The sequence below is a fragment of the Scomber scombrus genome, chromosome 11 (genome assembly GCF_963691925.1).
Source record: "Scomber scombrus chromosome 11, fScoSco1.1, whole genome shotgun sequence".
NCBI lineage: Eukaryota > Metazoa > Chordata > Actinopteri > Scombriformes > Scombridae > Scomber > Scomber scombrus.
This window is the reverse complement of record NC_084980.1, coordinates 10795465-10822517: the sequence shown is the minus strand read 5'-3', so window position 1 is coordinate 10822517 and position 27053 is coordinate 10795465. Positions and strand designations below refer to the sequence as shown.

Below are 27053 nucleotides of genomic sequence, written 5' to 3'. Positions count from 1 at the left end.
TTATTGAGATATTAGTACAGTATTGTACTGTAGGAATGCTTCACTTAATTAATCTTAGTTAAGTCTTCATACAAAGGTTGGTATATTAATAAAGACATTTATCAAAATGCAGTTTTTGACAGTTAAATTAATCCATCAGTGGTACAATAAGGCCGTTACGGAGTTGCTGAATGGACTGAAATTATGACATGGCAGTGGTAATCTCAGCTTTTCCTTAAGAGGCATACAGGAGTGATTTATTGCAAGTAAGAAGAACTGACAGTTAAGAGACAATCATAAAAAATACAATTGGATAATAACACTAGATCTTGCTGATTTGAAGACCTGTAAGTACCCTTTGGAGAAGGCAACAATACCAAAACTGCTGAAAAGCGGAGCACCAGGCAAGTCAAACACGATTTAACATGTTTTACAAGAGACACGTGTAGACAAAACAATGGCACAATATTGTTACAAATCACTTTCATCCTGCAGATAAAAACATTTGATAGAAACGTCTTTTTTTGTTTGTTGTTGTTCTACAGAAAGTCCTCCCTAAAGTGTTCTTCATAATACAAGGCAAACATAAGTAAGGCTTTAGAGTGTAAGAAATTTAAATTTATACTATCTATTCTGTTTTTGTTAAATTTACCATAGCAGATAAGTTCCCCCAGCAAATCACAACATGCAGGACATGTTAGACTGAAGATTGAAAACCTCCACCGACAAAAATGTTAGTTTAAAGTGAAAAAAAACTGGAGAGCAATCTTGGGAGATTGGTTTCATCATCAATGCACACTAACAGTTGTACCTGTACCTACGTCACACCAAAAACACTTTTAAGACAACGATGTGCGCATTCGCTTGACTAAGACAGTTGTTGTGATGAGCAAGTGGGCGTGGCTCACAGTGTTACGTAACACTTGCTCCTCTTAGCTGGCTGACGTGCTTCAGTGACGACAGCATCCTATAAATAGCGTACCACAGGAAAGTTTTCAGAAGGAATGGTTAAAATGGTCCCATTCAGACGCATATTGAGATGTTTTGTAATGCTGCATCATTGGTTTGGCTGTTAAGTATCTTTGTTACACAGAGTTGCCCCGCACCCAATGTCAGCTGACACCTACAGTAACAAAAATATACTTTTTGCACTGCTTTAATATTAAACTGTTGACTTCAAGAGTGCAGGTAGTGCCCAGTATGACTGATAAAGTATCTTTGCATTTTAGCTTCATTCAGTCTGTATCTTACATGTACAGATGACACATTTCCAAAAACGTCACAGCATTGGGATCACTTTATCCCGTTGGCTTAAATCTAAGCAAACATAATCTTGGAATCTTATTTCAACATGACAAGTCATTAAATCAACTTAAGACAACACTATCATGGATGGATTAAATGGGATATGGATTGTCGTGGACCTGTAGGAGTTGCTGCGGCTGTGGTGACTTGCAGAATACTTTAACACTAGATGTTACAGTGTAGGTAATATCCATCTTAAAACTGATCTGCTGTAAAGGGGTGAAAGGGAAACTTTGGCTGTATGAATCCACTTGAGGCAAAACAGAGAGATAATAACAGTCACTGTCCAATGGAGATAAAACTGTGTTTAGATGAAGGATCAAATCCATCACTGAGGAGTGCCAGCGCTGTTAAAGTATTCAGAAAACAATATTTGTAGTTGATTATTTAAGCAACATAATGTACCTGATGCCATCATAACTCATGCAGCCAAAGTCTTGTTAGTGGTCAGAACTCAAACTGAATGGTGGCACTGCCGAGGAGAACAGTTGCAGTGAATACAGGCAGCCACACACAACACTTACTTTGCTCTTTACAAAAAGCTGTTTTTGTGGAAAAATCGCAGATTAATTGGTGAATTGTTAACAGAACAGGTGAACACATGGTAATGATACGATCACAGTCCACCCCTCAATCCTCCCAACAAATAGAATGCAGCGGCATTAATAAGCAAAAATAAACACATAAAAGGCTAAGTGGCATCCACTACAATATATTGCAGGGTTTTTTGTCCTTGAAGGGATTGTCTGAAGCTGGAATGCCCATAAGGAGAGGATCGTTCCTGGCGTGTTCGCTGCAGTAGTTCATAAGGTCCGCAGAGGCCTTGGAAACCTAAAAGAACCGAAGGATGACAAAATCACAGGGAAGTTTAGCAACGATGCTCTAATGTATTCAGCCAATAAAATGGTTCATAGCTGGAGAAATACGGTATACCTTTATCCTCTCAATGCTTGCCTCTATCCTCAGCTGCTGCACCGTCCGCCGAGCATGGGCGATGTTGTTGGAACTGTGAGCCTTCGAAGACATGCTGGGCAATCAACACTGTAATAAAGAACAGAAGGAAGCGTGAGTAACACTGAAGAGAAAATGCATGAGGTTCATCATTCGAAGCTTTAACTCTCCAAAATGATGACCCCTTTTTCAAGTCAAGTCGGTGACAGTCGTGCAACAATACAATATACAGACAATAAAACAATTGTGATCTTGCAACACTGGGAATGCACTGCAGTGATGAAGAAGGAAAAGTAACCACATAATAAAGGAAAATGGGTCAGCAGAGAGAGAGTTGCATTAATATTAAGTTTGTTTGTCAATGATTTGACTGCATACGGAAGTTGAGTGTTGTAAAATCACACAGCTGGTCGCACAGAAGCAACACAACACTGTTGGTTTAATATGGGTCAACAACTCCTTTTCCCTACTTCCTCTTCCCCCGCAGGGTTGTTCCCAGAAGTGGCATCATAAACATTTCATTTAATTTGGCTTTACGCCAATATGCAAAATAAGTTTTGGAACGCTTTTAGAAAATGCAAACATGTGGTGAGAAGTTGCCATGCATTTTGACTATGTTTTGTTTGAGTGTGTTTTTTTTGTTCTTCGGTTTAAAAAGGTTCAGCACAGAGTCTCTCTTGCCAGCATCAAGGCAGTGAAGTACCACACCAAACATAACATTGTAATGCCACATTGTTCACATTGTGTGTGTGTGCACAATCTGATAGGTGCCCAACTATGACAACAACATTAAAATCTGACACTGCAGGATATCTTTATAGAAACGAAAAAGCTACAACAATGCAAAGATTTCAGTGTTGAAATGTCTATGTGTCCGTGGGGCCGATGTTTGTGTTGGGGTTATGATTCTACTTCCTGTTAATCATTTACAGACTGGATGGGAACAAGCCCGGACACATCCTACAGTCCATGTGGGAGCTCTGGCTGCAGTGTCTTTCCCCTGTGGTCTTACTTCCTTTTATGGCCATTTGTCTGTTTTCAGGCAAAAACACATTTAACATATTCTGCAGAAAACATAGAAACATGTTCTTGTGACACACCTCTCTTTCACCAAGATGTTTCTCAAGAGGGAACAGGACGTCTCAAAGTATGGTTTCTCAGAACTTCTTTTGAAATTCACAAAGCAAACTTGGGGCTCATGTGTTTAAAAAAAAAAGAAGAAAATGAAAAAAATGAAGGCTGTCTGTTTCATGCTGTAGCTTTTAAATATACATATTCTTCCATCTTCATAGTCAGCATGTTTCTTCAGATGCTCCAAATAGTTTCACACATGTAGTTTTGCACTTGTACATGCTAATTCTTTTGTAATCCAGCTTCAGTCACTAGCTGTAAATCAGCATAATATGGGAAGTAAAGGTAATGCATGTAATGCATGAATTTACAGCAGCCACAAACAGGCTTAAAGCCCACTTTTCTTTTCTTTTTTTAGCAAAACACAACATGTTGGACTGTGTTTGTTTTGTTAGACCTTTTGGCATCCAGGATGTACACTATCCATAGTAGCTTTTGATGCTGTAGCTGGCTCTTTTGTTTCAAGAACAAAGTGAAGGAGGAATAAAGGCAAAAGGCGGAAATGAGAAGGGAAGGGAAGGAAAATCCCAATTTTCTGACTTTTGCTTTGGAGTGACTGATTAAAGAGTTTTAAATCCATCTACAGATAAGGAATCATTCCAAAGAAAACAAAGTCAGAAATGACCCAAAGAGCTTAAATGTTATTGATAACATGAGTGAGACATGAAAGGGTAAACCGTACAATGCAATGTGAACAATCATCCAGAGGAAACATTCTTAGCTTAGTCATAAAGGCAAGGCACCACAGGTGAAGACTGCAAAAAAACCAACCTTTAATCCATATACATGATGAGTGAGGGCATTCATCTCTATAGTTTGAAGGAGGTCTTTAGAAGGAACTTATGCAAGCTGAGTCCCATCTAGATGGTTCTCTGTCAAATTTCAGTGAAGTTATTGCAATCACTTTATTATTCTGCAACAGCAATTTAAAAGTTATTTTTACTTTTTACAGCCTTCAAAAGGGGACATAAAGTTTTTTGTAATTTTCTGTTACTGTTATACTGTTATGTCAGATGTGTTAAACATTGTCAATGTTCCAAAACGTGAGGGTAACGAATGTAAAATGCTCCTATGGGTCAAAAGCACAGGCTTCAACCTTATGATGACATCAGCTTGTTTTGTGCATGCCCAAAAATGGCTGTCTTCTGGGAGCTGGCTAATCAAAACAGATCAGATCAGTTTGCCTTTATTGGATAGTGACCATAGAAGAGGCAGACAGGTAACACGGGAGCAAGAGATGGTTATGTAATAAAGGTCCTTGACGGGAATAAAACAAGGGAATTTGCCTTATAATCACTTTAATAAATCTTTTGTGGCAATCTTCCAACTAGTGCACAGCTTAGTCACCAACTTCATTGTACTCCTCTTGCTTCAGATGCTTTTCTGATCAGGTATTTATTGCTGCCAGATAAAAACCTGGACCTCCTGGCGCTATCAAGTAACTTGACTGCATAGTTTGTAAATTGTGCAATATGCAAACATAGCACAGAAGCTGCTGATCAATGTTAAATTCTTTTAGTAAAAATGGATTACTTACAAAAGCACAGCGTCCTTATAGACAAAGGAACTCTACAAGCACTGTATTAGCATTGACTATCATACATGGTAAACTAGGGAAAAAGGAAACTGGTTGGGGCTGTGCTCTTGGATTTTATTGCAGCTTTTGATGTTGACCACAGTTTTCTCATTGCAAGGCTCAAATATTAGTCTTTCATCCTTGGATGAGTAGTTACCTCTGTGGCAAAGAAAGTGAGCATTTTTAGTGGCAGTATTTCTAACAAAAAAAAGTATACATATATGCGGATAGATAGATAGATGGATAGATCTGGTGGTGCCAAGTCCACAAACTAGATGAGGACTGTTCTTTATAGAGCTTTTTATGCTTGGAATATGCTCCACATCAACATGAGACAAGACCAATAGAAGATTTTCTTTACTTTTTTAGTAAAACATACTAAAACAAAATGTGATTAATCTCATATAGATGTCATTGCGGTTTTTGCACTTTCAGTTTGATTGTTTTTATTTTTCTTCTTGTTGTTGTGTATTTTTGTATGTGACAGTTTTGTTTTTGTTTTCATCGTAGGTTACTATTGTTTATTGTTTCATGTTTGCAGTCATTTAACTTATTTTCTGATCTTTATGTTTAACTTGTTTTGCCTTTTTTGTTTTATTGATACAGGATGATTTTAAGTATTGTTTGTTTTTATTGTAGTTGTTTTTGTATGGAGCCAACTTTGTGGAAATAAATACAAAAAACAAAAAGGTAACATGAGAAATACAAACACCCTTCACATGAGAAAAAGACACAACAGGGCTGTGATGAAAGTTACACCTAGAGGAGTCCTTCCTCTTAAAGTCCACACCTGCAGAAACTTAGGAGCTAATAATCCGTGACTTGAATTGAACTCTGCTATCGCAGCTGACTAATTTTCACCAGAAATGTTTTGCTTGCCGGGGAAAAAGGAAACAGGATTCTTAATCCTACAACAATCATGCAAATAAAACCAGGGCAGAAATATTGCACCCTACTGGCTGTTAGCAGCTGCGTGGAATTAAGGACTGGAGAAACTGGGTTCAAGTTTATTTGTGTGAAGTACCCTTGAGCAAGATACAGAAAACAAAAGAAAGCTCATCTGTAGCTTAACCTGAATCTCTAACATCCCAAAGAAGCAACTGCACAGCAAACTGTTGCGAGGCATCACAGAAACCTCCACAGCTGTAATTTGATGGAAAAAGGGCAGAATTAATAGTCTTCTCTCTGGAGCCAAACCAAGCATGTGAAAGCATAGGTCTTAAATCCCACCAGCACTCACAAGTGATTTTTGCAGGCAACCCATCCCAACTGAGTCACTCCAGTTAAACTGTGAAGACCCTGTGATGTGATGCCAGCTACTACCAGCAGCACCGGTCTGACTGAAACTCTATGGGAGGCCACCGGTGTGTGTGTGTGTGTGTGTGTGTGTGTGTGTGTGTGTGTGTGTGTGTGTGTGTGTGTGTGTGTGTTTGTGTGTGTGTGTGTGTGGCATAAGCACCACCATGTTCATGCACAAGCCTTGCAAAAAAAAAAAGGTTACTTCCAAGGATCAGAAATAGACCACCTCATTAGAGCCCACCCTATCACAATACACACACACACACACACACACACACACACACACACACACACACACACACACACACACACACACACACACACACACACACACACACACACACACACACACACACACACACACACACACACACACACACACACACACACACACACACACACACACACACACACACACACACACACACACACACACACACACACACAGCAGCCAGGACCACCTACTGCACAGAGCGCTACAGCCCTGCTGCTGTGCTATACCTTACACGCAAAAACCCACCCGCACATATGCTCTTCATTAACTATTATGACTCAGTGCCATTAACACCAACACTCAGAGATGAAAAACTGTGTGTGTGCGTGTGTGTTACACTGCTACTAAGCTGCAGCTCACACCCAAAGCAAACTCTTAAATTTTGCTGCTGACGAACACAAACGATATCCATTAAAAAAGTCTAAAAGAAGAGTCAGTGTACAGTACAGTATGTGTGGTCCCTTCAGTGAGTTATCAGAAGTTTCTCACACTGGGGGCAGCTTTTGTACTAAAGTAACACCGCTGGAAATAAATTGCCTCAGGGCTTAAAGCATCGCTGGCTGCATTCTAGACTTGACTGACACAAATTGATGACAAGTAGGTTCGTCATTTTCAATGCACCCTTTTGAAGTCTAAAAGAAAACACAGTAAGTCAATAAAGAAAAATAGTCTTTGTATTAGAATACTGGGCTGCAACTAACATTTATTTTCATTATCAAGTATTTTGCAGCCGGCGAGCATACATCCATTTGCATGCTACAAGCATGATACAGCTAAGTGGTGCACTGCTAAAACACGAGAAGTATTGTTCCACACGTCGGAGTAATGGGATTACTGGTAATACAGTAACTTTACAGAGTGAATGGAAGCAGATTTGAAAACAAGGAGGATTTGTACTAAAACATGAGCAAATATATTTATCAAATAGAGGGAATTAGGAATAAAGGCCTCTCTGTACTATAAGACTGCTTCCAATAAAGCCTCGAACCCTGTGAAGCAGAGGTAAGTATGTGAGGAAATACGCCAAAAATGCCTGTTTTGATTTTGTAGAGCTCATGCTGGTGTCTTCAAATGTCTTGTTTTGTCTAATCAATAGTCCAAAATCCAAAGATGTTCATTTTACTATCATGTACGACCAAGACATCAAATTCTCACGTCTGAGATGCTTGAACAAGCAAATGTTTGGCAGTTTTTCTTATTGATGATGATTGATGATTATTTGATGATCAAAAAGACACATTTTCTCTCGATCGATTAATCAACTAATCGTTGCAGCTCTAGTCGAGTATTTTCTGCATGTAACAGCTGGCCTCATTAACATGAATGAAAAGGCAGTGGATAGATGAGAGGATAATGACTGAATTTTCATATTGCTATGAATTATTCCTTTAACTGTGCAAGCAGAAATAGATGCAGAAAGATGTATCAGCTAATGCTAATGAAGTGTTTTATATTGAATTGAGACTAGTCTTCAAGCACATGCTGCAGATATAAGCAAATATGCACAAAACATAACTTTCTTATCTTCTAAAACACGATTCAAAGTTTACATTTTACTGGCTTTTTTAACACTTGTGGTGATCCTATTAAAACATCGACTGCCTGCCCTGGCGTCGGACTTTATATACCAGCTGACAAGTGAAGAACAGCTTCGTGGAAAGGCGATATTTGGTGTCTAGACAGATGTCTGCAGCTTTGAACAAAAGAGAGTTCAAAGACATGGGCCTCAGCCACAAACCAGTAAATTGGTTGTTCTCCCTTGTGTACCCACACACACACTCTCATGTACAACCCCTCCCCCATGTAAACTCTCTCTCTGCAGGCAGGAGGTTCCCAGTCTGCAGGCAAAGCTAAAAGTAGCCTGCTCATATTCTATGCTGCCAGTCAGCACTTTTCCAGCTGAATTGAAAACCGTCTCCAGCTACACCTTCGACATGACCCTGCGCCGTAGTTCGTTGGCGATGAGATCAGATGAGCGCTACTGTGCAGCCCTCTTCGCTTTACTATAAACACTGGCTTGTTCTCACTCGGTTACCGTGCTTATCAGTAATACTCAGTCATCAGTCCTACTGCTGAGTAAAGTGGGATTGTGTTTATGAGCCAGAGGGAGAGAATCTGCTGACTTTCTTAGTGTGTGTGAAAGAGAAATGGGTGAGGCAGGGAGGAGACGGTGTGGGCAAGCTCTTGTTCATATTGTGAGAACCACCAGAGTGACGTCACTGCTTTCCCACCAGCAGAAAAGAACGAAGTTGCTGTTAGCGGCTGGTTTCTTTGGCAGCTTCTAACATGCAGCTGACACGAGAAATACTATCACGGTTTTGCCTACCTGGGGAAACAGAGACTGTTTAAACTGCCAGGAGATGGTGAGAGGAGTTTCATGTGTCATCTGCACCAAAAACTGCTCAAATTACCTTCAAATGTGTAAAAAGACCCAAATAAGGTGTAACGGTTCGTATATTCATCCTGAACTGTCCAGTACAGGATCTTTGGTTCATTACCTGACTTTCCTCAGTTTAGTGTACTTTGTGGCTTAAATAATCACAGTCAAAAAAGTTCAATAATTCACATAATCTGCAGAACAACAATCTAGATTGAGAGTTCCACCCTGAACATTTTGGCAGGAAATAAGGCTACTTAGTCGTAGCATTTGCATGGATGTATGCTAGCCTGGTTACCCTGGTTAACCATGCTCATGTATTGTCACTGCCGTCATTATCAAAATATGTCTCGTTATCTATGTATTATAATGCATCTCGTTGTACCTTTCAGAGTAACTATAAAAACACTTGACTTCCAACGTGATCGGTCAAGAATGTGAGAATCAGTTGCGAGGGACCATAAATCATCATAAAACTGATATCAGCTGGTGTTCTGACGCCTTGCAAGAAACAGAAAAGTTGTTTACTTATTCCACTGCAGCACAACTACACTGTTTCAGAAATAGTTTTGATCATTGAGCCATTGTTGGACATTTACATCATTTGAAGTCAAAGGAGCTACCCATCTCTCCAGTGTTGTTTGCACTAACAACATGTAGTTTACAGCAGGTGTAGGAAAAGTCTTGTGTGAAAGAATGCCTGATCTATTAGCTGCACACAAAGTTAAGAAAAGACAGCTCAGGGAAGCAGAAAACTAGATCATGCTGTTATTTAGGGGGAACTATGATGAGAGGCAGAGCTGCAGCACCACCCCAGAGCAGCAGGTATGGCCACCGAGATAAGTAAAGCTCACAGGTCCCCGCCCAGGCTGCTGGCTGCACACTCAGTACAAAGGAAATACTGGGAAATTCAGTGCTGGTCTATGCTGGTACGCGAAAATGCCATGATTGTGATTGGCTGAAGGGTTGTCCATTCTTCCTGTGTAAGCAGAAATTTCCTGGAAGAGCTACATGGCTGTGCAAAGGTTAATGGAAAGTTGTTCAGGTTAAACATATTGCACTACAAATAACACAACTCTGTGTTTTTCTTTCTGCATCACCATGAAGAACTGTTAAACTTAAAACTTCTAATACAGTGAGTTCTCAGTCTCTGGCAAACTGCACAATCCTGTAAGTTCTGTGGTTTTACTGGATACAAAAACAATCCAGCATACTGTAGCACAGGAGCACAGTGTCTAGACAGAAGACTAGACTGGACTCATTTCAGCAGGATTTCTAAATCCTAAATTCATGTGCAATTACTCAAGGCTCATTCCTGTCCAAATAAACCCTGAATGATGCCTTGTTTCAGCAGAAGCACAGACTAGATGGCTGACAAGCCCTGATGTGAGAATTACAGGAAGTCAACATAGTCTATTATGAACTCAAAGTGTTGAAAAACATGTTGCAACAAAAATGAGATGCTGCATCTCAAATTTGATAAGGTAAGCACATCCATGAGATAGCGAGCAAAGTGTCCTTAAACATGATGATATTTAGAACAGGATTATGTGAACGTACAGGAGCATGTGTGTCAGGGACTCTGACTGCCTGACATAATGACAGATAGCAGTGATAACACAGGGGACAAGCAGCACTCTGCTATGTAAGGATTTAGCAGAGGTGAGAATTCACAAGCTGAAACGAGACTCAATCACTGTCTGGGCAACCTCTAATTACAGCACAATAAACACACTCATTTATTTGACTAATGTCTAATTTAGAGCTGCAGAGAAGTGCTGCAGCAGAGATTTATTGCAATTCTTTAAAAACAATATTCTGTCCTTGACACTATCTTTCCTAACGCATAAGGGAGTCGGGTGGTAAAATATGATTCCTGAACTGCTGAGCAGAACGTTTTGAGCTAGCCGGGTCAGCCATGCTGTTGGGCTATTGTTGAGATCGCAAATCATCAGTTCTGTAATCCGAAAAGTGGGTGCAGTGTGGTTTAAGTGTTATGGGGAATATAGTGTAAGTGTAGTGTAGGCGAGTGAAGGTCTAATGGACACCTGCAGCAGGTGTAGAGATGGACCAGCTTTGGGGCATCAGAACTCAGCACTGAACACCTTCAGCTTTATTTACAATAACTCTACCATGGGTGGCGCCAACTAAACGACAACACCGCAACTTTGAATCAACGATTGTTGCAAGGTGGAGAAAAGAAAAGATTCACCGTTGTCATTTGGCCATTGGAAATTATTATGCACATTTTTCACTGATTAATCAAAACAAATTCATTAATGGATAATCATAATAATAAATTCAGTTGGTATTCATGTAGGTTAAGTAACACAAGTATTAATAACAGTGACATTTTTAGGCTGTGACTTTCTGCAACTTTTCATATTACCAGTCCGGTTAATAGTATTGTGCAGATAGATATGGCTAAATGATTTATTTCATATGATTGGATAGCCTATCATTATTTTTCTGCATCACAAGGGGCAAAGTCAAACTTCTAAGATGTAAGAGACATTAATACAGAGGAGTCAAGAACAAAGAAAAACTCCAAGATGTACAAGGACAGACTGAAAGTGAGAGCTAAGGTCGAGAATAACGTGTTTCTCCTTTTCATTGATGCAACTGCCAACCGAACTCATCGCATTCCTTCCACAGGAGGGGCTGGAGATAATGAGCCAATCCTGTAAGACACTTTTGTTGATGTTCAACAAGTATTCAGACACATCTCCTGGCTTTACACGCAGGATGTCAGGCGTCTGGAAACACAAAGGGACACACAGAGGGCAGCCAGCGCCTCAGTGATATCATTAGAAGCTAGAGTATGTACTAAAAATAGCCAGCAGGCCTGGGTTGTTGCTGACTACTGTGGAGCTGTTTTCAGTTTCAAACTTCTCCAGCAGTGGCTTACTATAACCAAACTGAGTGCCAGCTGGGTATCATCCAGATTACCAAGGTCTCTGTAGTTTCCACCGAGGTGTCTAGGAGCCTCTGGTTCCCCAGTAATGGGCCATTATCAAGCCCAGAGCAGCCCAAAACAAACAGAGGCCTATGGCAGATAATGCCCTTCAGACGTCACTGCAGACGCACAGAGGGTGACATGCAGGAGACACAGGCGACCCAGGCAGAGAGGCAAAGAGGCTGCCGGGCAGCGTCTCTCTGCCCTGCCCTCAGAAAACAAACAGCATTGTTATCGAAAAAACTGCACAAAAGAAAGCTTAGTGCAAACCGAGTGGAGTTTGCTGGAAATGGATGCAGGGAAGGAATGAATGGTGGGGCAGAGAAAGAGCTGTAGAGAAAGATGTGTGCTTGCGACTGAGACTGTGAGAGAGATAAGAGTGTGTGTGTGTGTGTGTGTGTGTGTGTGTGTGTGTGTGTGTGTGTGTGTGTGTGTGTGTGTGTGTGTGTATGTGTATGTGTGTGTGTATGTGTGTGTGTGTGTGAGAGTAAGTCGTGCAGCTGTGTGTATGTTGCATTTGGTCTCCTGCCAAAAATCTGCTGCTGGCGACAGGAACGCCATAAAACTTAAAGCTATTGTGAGTCCTTTGCCTTTTGCCTCAGTCCCGCTTGCCTCTGAAAGCTACTATTCATGACGGAGGCAGAGAGATACTACACAATGGATCCCAACACTGCCCTGCCTATATGGAACAATAAACAAACGTGTTCAGTCTTTCCAGCCTCCACCCTCGAGCTGCCCTCACTACATGTACATTACTACTGCTACAGAGATGGAGCTGAGCAGGTCAATGGTCCACAATGTTGCTTGTTGGTCGTCATGTGTCCCCCTCCTCCTCCCTGCTGGAGCTGAAGTTGGACGGGTTAAACAACAGCGTGCAAGGATGGAATAATTGATAATGGCTTGGACGTCACTCAGCTCATTAGAAAACAACGTAAAGGTCATAAAAGAGAGTTTGTTTTTCAAGTAAAGAGGAAACGGGATTATTCACAGGCTGATATAAATGGGACTGAAGTGTGGGTGCATGTGAGAAAAAGTGTGTGTGTGTGTGTGTGTGTGTGCGTGTGTACACTGGCTGCAGGGCTCAGGTTACTAATATTTGCACGTTCCTTTTATGATATTAAATTATACACATATTATTGTTTGATGCTTGTAATAATAAGCAAATAAAGGTTAATTGCAAAGTTTCATGTTCACTGTTTAATAATCAAGCTTGCATTGCAACCATCAAGTTAAGTAAAACGACTATATACACAAAGAACAATAAAACTCGGCTCTGAAATCAATAGCAGCCACCAACCTTGTAAAAGAGGACAAAGGGATTAGTGGTGGAAAAATGCAGGCGGCGTGATTTCCTCTGTCAGGAGGGGTGGAAAGTGAGAGAGAGAGAGAGCGAAACAAAGAGAGTGAGAGGGAAAGCATATTAGCTTTCTATATCATCAGAAAAACTCCACAAAAAAACACTTTTCATTTTTTATATTGTGACTAAAATCCCACAATGAGCTCACTAAACAGCATCTCCTGTTTGAGACGTCCACTGGAAATGTCCCGAGCAAAGTGTGCAGAATTTACTGCTTTTCTGTGTAACATATGATGCTAATCTGAATATCCAGGTGTTTTCATCTTGATGTCAACATGTCACATTGGGCTGAACCCTAATCTGAACATTAATCAACATTAATGCTGATTCATGTTTCATCGGCTGAACAAGTATTTGTGACATGAAAGCATGTCTGTAGAATATGTACTAATTTGTGTGCACTTTTTTTCTCCTTTGCTTCCACATTGCATGTTATCTTAATTCATTAGCTTCATCATTATATAGTTTAGATTTTTTGTATTCTATTACAATGTTATTATTACCCATAAACTGCAAATAAAGCATAACTAAAACAGAAATTTGGAAGCAAGAGAACATGCAAGCACCTGCAACCATATTTCTGGTGCAAGAGACATTAATCAGTGTTTTGCCCCTGCCTCGTTAAATGAATGGATATTTGAGAAGCTATGCTTACTCTGGTGTGTCTCTCTCGGGGTGAAATTTATTTGTCTACAAACTGCTGACCTTTGTTCTGACAGGTCAGAGTTCAACAGGCCAACTGGGACAGTGTCGAGATCATTTTCTTCCCTGGGTCTGATCAGTTTCCTCTATCATCTCTGTACTTTGATACGGGGACAGAACAGAGGGCTGCACATATACAGGGCTAACAATAAAGAGCTGAAACCCTAAACACCATAAATTGGGGGACTGGAGGGGCCCATATAATAGTTTGACAGTCATAAAAAAAACCTATAAGATGCTGCATTGGTCTATTTTAGACAACAGGGCACACTCCAAGACACTCTGTAACTGGTTGGTTGCGCTGCTCAGCCTTTCAAATTTGAGCCTTTGTTGCTTTTCTCATGAAAAAACACAGTTACAAAACACTGCGCAGCACGAGTGATGCACGATGAGGCACATGGTCTCATGGGATCTTTATCTTTAGCACTGACTGTGTGCAGTTAAGGACCCAATGATCCACATTATCTCCAAGTGAGAAGGGACATTTCTGAACAAACAAGGACAGGAATGACAGGCATGTGGGTAGCGGACAGATTACTACACGTGACCACTCAAGACGAGTTGCATGAGAAGAAGGAACCAACACATTCAAAACAGGAAGAAGTGGAGAATGTGTATGGGAGCAGTGCAGATGTCTAATCTCACGAGTTACAGATGGACGAATGCAACAGTCACTCTGACAAATGACTTTATTGGAGCACTGACACGGCTGCAAACGACTTTATTGGAGCATTGACACAGCTGCAAACGAGAAAGCACGATAAGTGTTAATATCTACTTAAGGATTACCAGTTCCAAACTGATTAGCACTATCAGACTACATTCCTGCAAAAACTCTGTGAGCATCTACTGTTTCAAAGGCCAGGTAGCTGATTTTATGATCACTTTATGGCAGAGTTGAAGGTCTCAGTCAGCACTGCGGGGGTCTGCCACAAGGCCAAGGCCAGAAAGAACAAGACTTCAGAACACAACTGAAAGCAAAACTGTGTCACAGAAATAAGTCTGAAGAGTTTATTTTAGTCTGTTTGAAGAAACAGGTGTAGAGATTAGACAAAAGTGCAAGTGGAGCTGTATAGATTGGAGAAAACTTGATTTATTCTGTTGGTGCTATTTTATTCATATGTGTAATCTTCCTGATAAGGATTCAGTAAACCTGCAGTGTGACAAGTGTAGGGCAACAACTAATGATTATTTTAATTAACAAATCATTAGTAGATTATTTTCTTGATTTATCAATACATTGATTTATAAAATCTCAGAAAATTATGAGAAATGTCCATTACAATATCATAAACCCCAGGTGGCATCCCCTTCAAGACCCAAAGACAGTAAAGTAACATAGTAACATTTAAAAAAACTGGAACAAGGTAACATTCTGCATTTTGCTTAAAATTATTATTTTAATCCATCATCAAATCATTTTCTGTCACTTGACCAATATGTCCATTTCAGACATTTGCATGAAAAAATTTCATGACCACATAAAAGCAGAGCAACGTCCTCATCACTTTGCACTTGAGGCTGTCAGTGCATCTGCAGGTCTCAGAAATCCCAGTCATGCAAAGTCAAAAGTACTTTTGGTTTTGTTTTACAAACATTTTCAAAGTTACTTACATTTTCCTGCAAAGAGGGAAAGTGAAGAGTGAACTGAATTCCCCATTAGATCATTTAAAACATTCTTCTGGGGTTTTTCCTGAGAGAGCAAATACCAAAACTGACTGAATGAAAGCAAATCAGATAAATGAAGAGATGGTTACAAGACATCCAAGAATGCAAGAAATGAGTTAAAATACATCAAGAGTAGGGTCAGACACCCTTTGAAATACAGCCAGATTTACTTACGAACCCCCCCCCCCCCCCCCCCCTCCCCTACACACACACACACACACACACACACACACAAAGGGGTCTGAGATGCTATTAATCAGGAGCCACATGAATGGCTGCACCTCCCTCCAACCACTGCGACTCTGTTCATCTCACAGTTTCAAAGTCATGTTGGGTGGAGGAAGAGGCTCACACTGTGGGTCATACTGAGGCCACTTCCTCCGCAGCCCACCCCGAATCACTTCAAAAATGATCCTCATCCTCCCTCCGTCTTCCTTTACTTCCTTTCTCTTCATGCTCGATCCATTTCTCAGCAGAAGAAGGTCAACCATAGAACCCTGTCTCATTCATATAAGCTGGTGTTTTTTTCTAAAAAGGAAAAAATTTCACTCAAATCTGCACTGGAGAAGTTTATTATCAATAAAAAAAAGTTGATTTATGATGAGGAATAATTGATTAAAAAATATTAAAGCTGCTTGGTTGTTCTTCTCTCACAAGTTCACGTCTCAAAGTAGAAAGTAGAAAATCTCAGACTGTAAGACATCTCCAACATATACAGGGCTGCGTGAGTACAGAGGTGTACTCATTTTGTCCAAATAGAGCCAGTATGAAATGTCTGCAATGTAGATTATGACGCTGATTGCTCCTGGTCGAGGAAAAAAAAAAAAATTGCACACAATCAGATAACTGTCTAGTTTTCAAATAAGCAGCCCGTAGAGAGGGAACATTGCCTGTTTGTTTCAGTTCAGGTTCAGGAGGTAATTGCACAAGGAGCCACTGTACAAAAATCATTTAAGGACAAAATGTGAGGCCTTGTTCCACCGTGAACCACACAAGAGTAAAATGACTATAAATCATAGTCAGACAAAGCCCTGGAGCTCTTTAAACGTGCATGAATTTGACAAGAGTGTGAATGAGGCACCTGATTTCGAACATAGGAGACGCTGAGTCTGTGGACAGAAGAGACAGGCTGCGACTGTGCATCTCTCCGACACCTGTTTGTGCTTGTTCTGAACACAAAAACATAGTGTGACACCGGACAAAAAACTTTGGGGCCCCCTAAAGACTTTAACGCGACAAAAAGGGACACACACACTTGTAGATGCGTCTGCCTCTCCTACAGGTGTCAAGCTCTTTTGGAGGGTCCCGACTTCAAGCACAAACACTGGCCTTTGTTTGAGTTGCCAGCTAATTTCCCCATAGACTCATAAAGGGCTCTAAAGAAATGAAAGAATCCATCAAAGTGACACTGTTTCTCCAACCCGCTCACACACACACACACACATACACACACAGTGAAGTTACAGACTGATTCCACTATTATAAATGCTTCATTTGTCACTGGAGCCTCTTTTACGCTGGACTGCATGCTTCTGTTGCATCTTAAACTTTCCTCCAGTTAGTTTCAAAGCACACACTGCAGCAACATCACCACACAGGAAGTCATATCCTTTTCTTTCTTACCTGTCTGACAGGAAGCTGATTTACGCTGGCTGGACTCTCTCCCTATCTGGCAGGATGTGCCCATATTTGGGATGCCGTCTTATGAAATGCTATGTATGTCAGAGGAAATAACATAAGTGAGGAGAGTCGTCCTTATACAAAGGTGTGTCTTCCTGTGAGTGGGAGTATTTTAAAGTACTTTGCCCAGTCCAACCAGACAGAAATATGGCTCCATGCAACACTCCTGCAACTTAAACTGTACTGGACACAAACCCTGAAATACTTGTAAACCATGTGTGCAATAATCACAATGCTTTTTATAGGGGGTAAAGAATGTCATGACAGTAAGGTTTCAATTATTCAGAAATGCATACATTGAGAGAAGTATATATGAGGTACACATTATATTGCAAATTAAATATCATTTGGGGGGGAAATTACACTATTTTCATTTTAAAAATCCAAAATATAGAGGATTTGGTCTGTAAAAGTGTTAAAGACTTTTTACTGACTTTTTTTAATTTACATGACTTCACTTTAATCATTACCTTCCTTTTTTTAATTCTTGACTTTGCTTATATTTTGAGATACTGTAATTGTTTTTGGTTTTATTTGTGCACTGTAAAATATACTACATTTAAATAAGAATGTTATTAGTTATTACTATCAGCATCACTATGAGTACTGTAACCATATAAGGGAACCCTCTGAGATAAATAAACCAATAAACAGAGCAGGTGATCTACAGAGTGACCTCACTGTCAGCCCTGAGTGTGTGTGTGTGTGTGTGTTGGTGTGTTAACGGCACTCTGCTTGTGTTGGTTACTATAGAGTCCAGTAAATAATCCAGGTGGCAACATGATCTACGGAGGTGTACACACAGTATCTGAGCTGTCCTGCTGTACAAATGACTGAAAACTGACTCACGTCACAGGTGCGACATACACATAAAACACTCCCACTTATTCTGTCGCTCTCATGAGAATAGACACAAAGTATAATGGGCAAGTTTAATAAAAGCTAACAGTGTGTTGGGACCACCTGGCCGTGCCAGAGTGACAGATGGTGTATGTGTGTGAGAGTGAGAGAGAGATAGTGTGTGTTAACAAGAGAAAGGGGGACAGAGACAGGTAACTGGTTTAATTGTCGTGTGTGTGTATGTGTGTGTGTGTTTGTGTGTGTGTGGGGGGGTGGGGGGGGGGTTGCATGCAGGAAAGTTGGCTTCCAACTTAACATCAATATAAACACTTGAATTTCAAACTGTGATGCTAAAGAGCAACATCAAAGCACACAGGCAACAGTCTTTTTTACTTATCACTGAACATCTTTCCAGCCAGCAAATAGAGGCTGAGTGTCAGAGAGCAGCCAGACGGCACCACCATGTGGTACAAATGAGGAACTGTAGATTTATGGAGAACAATTTGCTGATGCACTAATGCTTTATTTTCTGTGTTAAATTTCACGACTGTTTAGCCCTCCAAGATCCATGTTGTTATCAGTATTCAACGAGTTTCTTCTGTCTCCTCAAACTCATGCACCATCCTTTCCAGCTAACTTTATCATTGACAAAATATTTCTTTACATTTCCTTCCTTGCACGCACCGCCACTCGAGGGGCCGACTTCAAATGATGCAAAGTATTAAAAAAAACACACGCCGCTCTCAACGAAGAGCCCACAAAATGCGCTTTAAGGCCTAATGTCCTGAGAGAGACACACAATTCATTTGTTGATACAGATCGCTGTTGGGTGTTAAGACACTGCCAAACATCATCCACTCCTGTGACATTACCACTGAGGAGGAAGTAGAGACACGTATCCTCCTGCTGATCACTTTTATACTGGAGTTTTTGTTCTTCAGAGGTTGGGACCAATACTTGGTTTTCATTTGATAGCATTGCGAGTTACTCAGAAGAGAAAAATGTCTATTTCCTTTACATAATCTGTCAGAAGTCAGAGAAAGTTATACCAACACTTATAAACTGATGAACCTCATAAATACCACAAGTATCAGTAGTTTGCAGCATTTGCTCCCTTTCACGTCCTCAATAAAACAAGTCAAGCTGAGCAGTTGGTGGACAACAGAGGTACGTCCCTGCATGTGACAGGTTGAAGATGACACTGAGCCTAAAAATAGAGCTGTAAATAACCTTCACTCCTTTCTCTTCTCATCATTTACACATTATTTCACCTGCTTGTACACTACACTTATGAACACACACACACATATACACACACACACACACACACAGCCCTGTGAAGCAGGACTGCACCATATTTTAATGTCTAAGTTCTACATAAAGTATAAAGGCCAAGGTAAAGGCCCAATCTGCCTTTTTTTGCAACATAAATTTAAAGCTCTTCATATATATATACACTTGAAAAGTTTGAGTTGAAGTGGATATTAGGCCGGAACCATTATTTTTACTACCAATTAATGTGCATAAAAGGTGGTTTAAACTGATGTTTTAAAATACATTGTTCTGTCTGACCAAAAGTCCAAAATCAAACAAACGTTCAATTAAAAAGGAATGCATATTTTAGTATTTTTGCCTGATAAATGACTTAAATCATTAATTGATCATCAAAATTGTACCGTTACAGCACTACTTAAAATAAAACTTAAAAATACACTGAACTGTGAGTTGATTAAATCGTTGTTGAGAAAACCTGAAGAATTAAATACACTTATATTTTATTAACGGTGGCAAAGTACACAGGAAGTCTGTCTACTCAAACTTTTATATTTTTAACAACTGCTTGGATGTTAAATGAAATGTAAAAAGCTTTATACTTCTTTTCTTTTCTCACTCTTTCACATTCTTATTATTTGAGGAACAGTATTATTCACTGATGTATTTTTCACTTATCTGATAGCCTGTACCTTTGGACAGTGTCTGGCCTCCATATAAAAGTTGTGGTTTTCAAATTAACGTTAAAAACAGTGACTATAGCTTCCTGTTATGTAAAAGACACATAAACATTATATTTTGTGTTGTTAATAAGAACCACGGTCATTCACTGTCAGGAGCCTACAATACGACACCTCTATTAACAAATCATTCATTTCCTAATCTTCCCTCATCTCTGTTTAGTTTCACTGTAACTTACTGGCAACACTTTATTACTGATGAGCAGCTAATTTAGTGACCTTTATGGTTTGAGGGACAGTTACAAATCTAACCTCAGATCAGTGTCTGTGAGAAGCTTCAACCTTGCTATAGTTTACACTCATAACACGCCTATCTTATCTGCTTCCTTCCGCCTGTCCAATCAGAGCAGAGAATGAAACAGACGTGTACTGACGACCAACTGAGGCCCACTGAACAACCTGAACAAAAAGAACTGTCTGAGGGAGAATATTGGGGCTGTCTGTTTCCCCAAAGGGTTTCTCACTGTTTCTTCACTGTATATATATATATGAATGTATGATCTAAAGTGTTGAGCAAAATCACTGCTAAAATGCTGTTAGAAGAGTAACTTTGACCTCTGATTGAGCAACACTAGTCTATGAAACACCAATTCACCTGCTGAAAGTGCAAAAAGAAACACTGACTCAAGATGGCGTGGTTGAGTTTACTTGAATTGACTTGTTAACACTAAATCTTTTTTTTCTGTTTGTTTGTTGTTGGGTTTTTTTGTTTGTTTGTTTTTTTGGGGGGGGGGGGGGGGTTGCACATTAATTAATGTAATATAATGATGAATAATTTATGCATACGACCAAAAAGTATCATGCTCCAATTAACACAATGACTTTCATCTACAGATAAAACTGTTAAAAATAATCCTCTTCCCTCATAAACGTGCCATCACAGGCCCTCATCGCCTGTGAAGCACTGGCAGGTCACAACACACCAAACAGCTGTCAGGAGTAATGGCTTAAATATAATTTTCCATCAAGACTGAACATGGACTTTATTGTTTTACATCACTATTAAAAAGTACTAAATCTTCATATGAGGTCACTTTGCAGCATTGGAGCTGGAACATTTCCACTCAGTATGTGAATGATTAAAAAGAAACTGGTGTCAGTTAGTCACAGTCGATGATTGTGGCCAAAAAGAAAAAAGTGTCAACTGACTGAGAAATTGATCAACAATGCCAAACATTCACTTTTTAGCCCTTAAAACAAGATCTGCTACTTCTTTTTTCAGGTCCTTTTTACACACACACAGTGTTTCCTCCATATTTGGGAGTTTTGGGGTGCTAAGAAAAACAACAACAACAAAGATGTCAGTGTGAGATAATTGACACTGAACCTTTTAAGCTGTCAAAAACATTGACAGTTTAAAAGGTGCAGTGTGTACAATTTAGTGGCATCTAGCAGAACGGACTTGGCAGAAATGCAATATAATTTTCATAAGTATGTTTTAATTAGTGTATAATTACAATTAAAAATAAGAATTGTTTTGATTTCGTTACCTTAAAACTAGTTTTTTATATCGACATAGGGAGCAGGTCCTTTTCCACAGTGGCCGCCATCTTGCACCGCCCTGTTTCTACTGTAGCCCAGAACGGACAAATTTAACACTGGCTCTAGAGAGGGACTTTCACATTTTTCACAGCCACTGTAGGTTCTCCTACACACTTGAAATGGGAGGCTGGGGGGAAGGGTATTTGGTTAGTTGCAATCTGCAACATCACTGCCAGATGCCACTAAATCCTACACACTGGTCCTTTAATAATAAAAATAATTGTTAGTTGCTGCAGCGCTCGTTGATTTGGCTTCAAATCATTTGAGGAATTCCTTTTTTCTTTTAACCAAACTGCATCCATTTGTAGAAGATAAATTATAGTACGTTGATTAAAGAATGACACAGAGCCTTTAAGATGAGCTGTGTAGCTGTGAGGAGGAAGCTGTGGTAATAAAGCATTCCTTGGTTTCTCCTCCCACATGGATTTTAAGTACTCCTTGTTTGGGTGGAGACACCAGTTCTGCCTCTGTATGTGTCAGCTGTCTCCTCCTCTCAGACTGACAAACATGACTACAGAAGCTCTGCAGTGTAAAAACTGTTTTTGCCATTTCTAGCTTGCCTATGACTGGTCTTTGTAGAAATTAAAAAGGTAGATAATGAAGCAGGTGGAGGAGAAGAAGAAAAGAAAGAGTTGTGTCAACAAATCAGAGTAAAAAAAACCTCGACACATTTACAGTAATGAAGGGAAATTAGGTCCTTCTTGCCTTACCTTTCTTACCTTATCTGACATGTTGCTATGACAACATTTCCTGCTTGGCTTTGGCTACATCTGAGGTTGATGTCAATCTGATGAGTACGCAAGCACTAACAGCACCTTACTTCCTGACGCAGGCAGTGAAAAGACTTTCATCTGCCATTTATCGTTGTTGTTAGTTTGTAATTAATGCTTACAGGAGAAAAGATAGAAAATAAAACAATATCTTGGAAAATGTCTGCTTTGGAGTCCATATTTCACTCAGTTGGTGAGTCACTGAGTCTTCTGAACCAATAAAGAGATCCAGTAACGCCTGGTATTTCATGAAGGCAAGTAAATCTGCTGCCAAACCAACAGATGGGTGTGTATATCCACAATGTCACCACCACTCCTCTCAGTACATCTGCTCCTGGGTAGGGTGGAATTCAAGCAAACCAGCCACTGTAGGCTCAGCCTTGTGACTACCAACACACACAATGCAGAGTGCGCACACACACACGCACGCACGCACACACATGCACACGCACACGCACACCAAAGCGGGCTACAGTACATCTTAACGTGCCTCTGAAAAATCATGGGTAGCTTGTGATGAGACGGGAAGAACAGAGTTAAAAAGAGTTAAGAGAGAATGAAAAAAGTTAACACATATTTAACACATTATTTCATGTTGTCAACAAATTCAGTCTCACTCCTTCTTTTGTTCCAACCAAAATGTGTTTGTAGCAAAGATTACTGACAACTGTATGATTGGAATAAATACAAATTTTATGTGTAATTTTATATCACAATATTGATATGATATATATTGTACTGTAATATTTTGTACTGTATATTAAGAATTAATTGTCTCAGCAGATTATAAAACTGACAAATAAAGTTACTAAATTATATTGAGGCAAAAATATAATAAAAATCCAACATTTTCAATATTTTTCAGTATTGATTGATTGCCTACAATGGTCAAATACACTGAGATACATTAAAGGGACAGTTCCTACTGTATTAACAACAAAATACCTGAAAGCTGATAAATTCATATCGTGTCATAGCATTGTCATATTCTTGAACAAAATTGTCTATCATTTTGTGATATTGTTCATTTATTCTTTGTTCACATTGTTGCTGACTTGAATAAAAATGTTGCTAATTTCATACAATTTCTGGTAGCAGCTAAAAAAAGTGACATATAGTGGCTTGTGTTTTTTAACAGAATTAACATTTGAAACATTTGGCTTCTTTTGTTAAATGAAAAAGAGAAATACATATGTCAAAGTAACAAAAAAAGAAAACTCAGACACTGCATCGTCACTGGAACTAACAATTATTTTCATTATAGATTAATTAAACATTATGAACTAAATGATTGTCTCAATTAATTGTTTTATCTCTGAAATGTCAAAAAGTGGTGAAAATGTGTTTTTTAACTTCCCAAAGCACAAGATGACCTGTTTGAATTGTTTATGTTTGAGCTGAAAACAGCTTATGTTTGGCAATTCTGCTCTAAAAACTACAAAAAAAGAATGAATCAATTACCAAAGTAGTTGTCAATTAATCAACTTATTGTTTCTACGCTAAAATGCAATAAAATCATGCCCAGCCCTACAGGTGACAGAAATATCACTGTGCTTTATTCATGTAAGAGAAACAGAGAGACGTGTGTGTGTGTGTGTGTGTGTGTGTGTGTGTGTGTGTGTGTGTGTGTGTGTGTGTGTGTGTGTGTGTGTGTGTGTGTGTGTGTGTGTGTGTGTGTGTGTGTGTGTGTTTGTGTGTGTGTGTGTGTTTGTGTGTGTGTGTTACTGGTAAGTGTGTGTGTACACATGTTGAGAAAATATGTGAATCACCAGTGAGGAAGTAGTAAGATCACTTTAGGGACACTGAAGCAAGCACGCACAGGCACGAACACACACCGAGTCATACTTCAACAAACGCTCTACAATGTAAGACCTGCAGGGAGGGGGGTAGGGCGATGAGAGGAGGGGTACACAGAGGCACTATGAGGAAACAGATCATGGCAGATGAGAGGCTCAGGCGGCGGTCAGCGCTGCGTCTTCCTCCTGCAATACTGGCTGTTTGTCAAAAACTTGCCGACAGAGCTGCCTATCGAGTCGGGCAGCATTCTGTGTCAGAAGAGATGCACGCTGCTGCCTCCAGAGCAGCCTGTGAGCTGATAAGGTATTAAAGCATTGGTTACAGCTGCGTGTGCCACTTCCCACGTGATCCAAACAGTTCATCCATTGTTCCGCAAGTTAAACTCATATAGAGACAGAGGAAGGAGATTAACATCGATCCTCCCCTCCATCACAAGCTGCACAGGGAGTTCCCAACCCTGTCCTTTTTATCTAATCCTTGCATTAAGCAAGTCGTCGTTTCTCATCTCGACCACCTAGCTCCCTCTTCCTGTTACTAATCAATTTACATGCATCCCACGTCATAGTAAATCCTGCCAGCAATCCGGGCTAACCTACTCACATCTCCTAATGCAGCCCATGGCACCAAAGCTGCTAGAGTCAAGAAGGGTAATGAGTTTAAAAACTTTCATGTCAAAGGTCACTTTTCTTTTTTTTTTTAAATACCTGTACATTAAAACCCACACCTGAGCATGTTTTATCTGAGGAACAAGGCACCAACACCTGTGGATGTTACTTTGTAGTGTTTTACAGTCAAAAGGGAAGGAAATAAAGAAATAGTGAAAGTACACATTTACAGAAGGATAGTGTTTGGTCTGAGAAATTGCACGGCACAGCCTTATTATCAGACCTGACAGCATCAGACAGGGCCGCTGTTTATGGCAGCCATCATCTCCGTTTCTAATAAAACAACATGTTCCTGCTATTGCCAGTGAAACCGATATATGTAGGTCAGGAGAGAGACACTGACACAAATGTTGCATGTGTTCTTCATGTTCTTGTCTCTTCACCTCCTTCTGAGGCACTGCCTTTTAATCGGATGTCTCTTAAAAAAAAGCGGTTCACTTTATCATGATAAAAACTTAATTACACTAAAACCCAAACCCCTGTCAGCATGAAGGCAGAAAGTGTGAGATCCTCAGCATCCAGTGTGTGCAGTGCTTCCCACTCATGTTGATGGGTGTTGAGAGGAGGCCTCGATGGTGGTGAATGGGGTACTAATGAGTTGGCCTTATCAATGGTCGGTCTGTATTCTGTCCTCCCTAATGGCCAGGGGGACATCGACAGAGCTGCGGATGCTCCATGTAAACATCTCAGCCTCTTCCCTGTGTGGGGCCTCCACTTCAACCATCACACCGGCTTCATAATCCAATTGCTTCACGTTGGACCACACTGGCAATGTTGCAAGCGATTACCATTGCATAATCGACTAATGTGAAGGAAGTGGCTGGTTTTAGATATCAGTAAAAGTGTTATTCTGCTCTGGAACAACCTATTTACTTGACTAATAATTCACAAATAATTCATTGTGTGGCAAACACAGTAGGTGGGGCCTGTGGGGAATAATCAGGACACCAGGCCCCAGACAGCCCTGTGCTGAGTAAAGCCTCAGCTCCAGCTATCACCTGTTGAATATCACACTCATGAAGCAAATCTCATATTGATGTGTTACTCACACAGACACGGGCAATGAAACATGGGTGGACCTTGAATTAGACACATTGACTGTTCCATAAACGGATGAAGAGTGTGAGATTTGGCAGCAATAATGAGAGTAATTATGTCTCATGTACAAGACTAGACTGGAAGCAACTGTTGCTCCAAGTCAAAGCGCTGTTAATGAGGCAGAGTATCGACACATGGCAGTCTTACCTGGCCGGGGTAAACGTACAGTCAAGTCTGAGCCGTGTCTCCCTTCACTGGAGCCAAACTGTATCCGTCAACAGACTGGGAGGAGACCTTTTCCCTCTGCTCTGTCGCTCACGGCGCAATGTCACAACTACACTAATGTGTTTACAGCACAGACTGTGGAAAACCAGCTCTCCATGTACCACACTGTCGACTTCACAGCTGCCGAGTCGCCCCACTTTCACTTTACGCTGACGAACGGTGTTATTAGTTAATTGTCGTTTACTTTTTTCTGCTTCCTAGTACGACCAGTCTCCCCCCTTTTCCTTCCTTTTCCTCCTCCACTTGGACGCTTCTAGACGACAACAGCCGAGTTTTGACGGTAAGGGAGAGGCGGACCAAGCAAAGCGCTCGGCCAAAGACATGCTAACGTTATTTTCTTTTACACCCGCATTCAGAGAAGTCCCGCCCTCACCTGCCTCTGATTGGCTCTGAGCCTGATATACATATATACCCTAACCCAACCAGCTGCCTCCTATATTGAAGCTAACCAATCTAACCAACTAAATTAACGTGTAGTACCCAATCAGACGCAGAGTAGGTGGGTCTTCGCGGAATGCGGGTGGGGGAAACTAAGGCGTCAAAAATACCACTTCCGGATTCGGTTGTCAAAATGAGACAACTTTGACTTCATGCCTTTATTTTTTATTAAACTTACATTTGTGAAACTAGGTGTTGAATTTTAAGTCTTTGAAAGTAAGTAAAAGTGCTTGATAAAGGAAGGAAAATATACCCTACCAGTGTTGTGAATTACCATGTAAATTCATAAAATAATAGCTGAACTGTTCTGCAATAAAACTGGACTTCACTTCCCTCCTTTTGATCACTGCACTGGCCACTTTCATATATTTCATCAAACTGGACTTAATATTGTGCATTGCATTCAACCTA

At 40.2% G+C, this 27053-nt stretch overlaps 1 protein-coding gene across 3 annotated transcripts; it reads right to left on the bottom strand.

The window, feature by feature from the left end:
- On the bottom strand, positions 1 to 26507 carry gng12a (guanine nucleotide binding protein (G protein), gamma 12a). Of its 3 annotated transcripts, none has more exons than XM_062429370.1 (3): positions 26127 to 26507; positions 2218 to 2325; positions 1 to 2115 (listed from the first exon to the last, which is right to left on the bottom strand). In XM_062429370.1, exons 2-3 carry the CDS (start codon positions 2308 to 2310, stop codon positions 1990 to 1992), a joined length of 219 nt encoding a protein of 72 aa, XP_062285354.1. In that variant the 5' UTR covers positions 2311 to 2325; positions 26127 to 26507; the 3' UTR covers positions 1 to 1989. The 3 variants fall into 3 exon arrangements, with proteins under 3 accessions (XP_062285354.1, XP_062285356.1, XP_062285357.1); XM_062429372.1 differs by having other exon boundaries at positions 26146 to 26507; XM_062429373.1 differs by lacking the exon at positions 26127 to 26507 and adding an exon at positions 13146 to 13184.
- Positions 26508 to 27053: the final 546 nt, after the last annotated feature.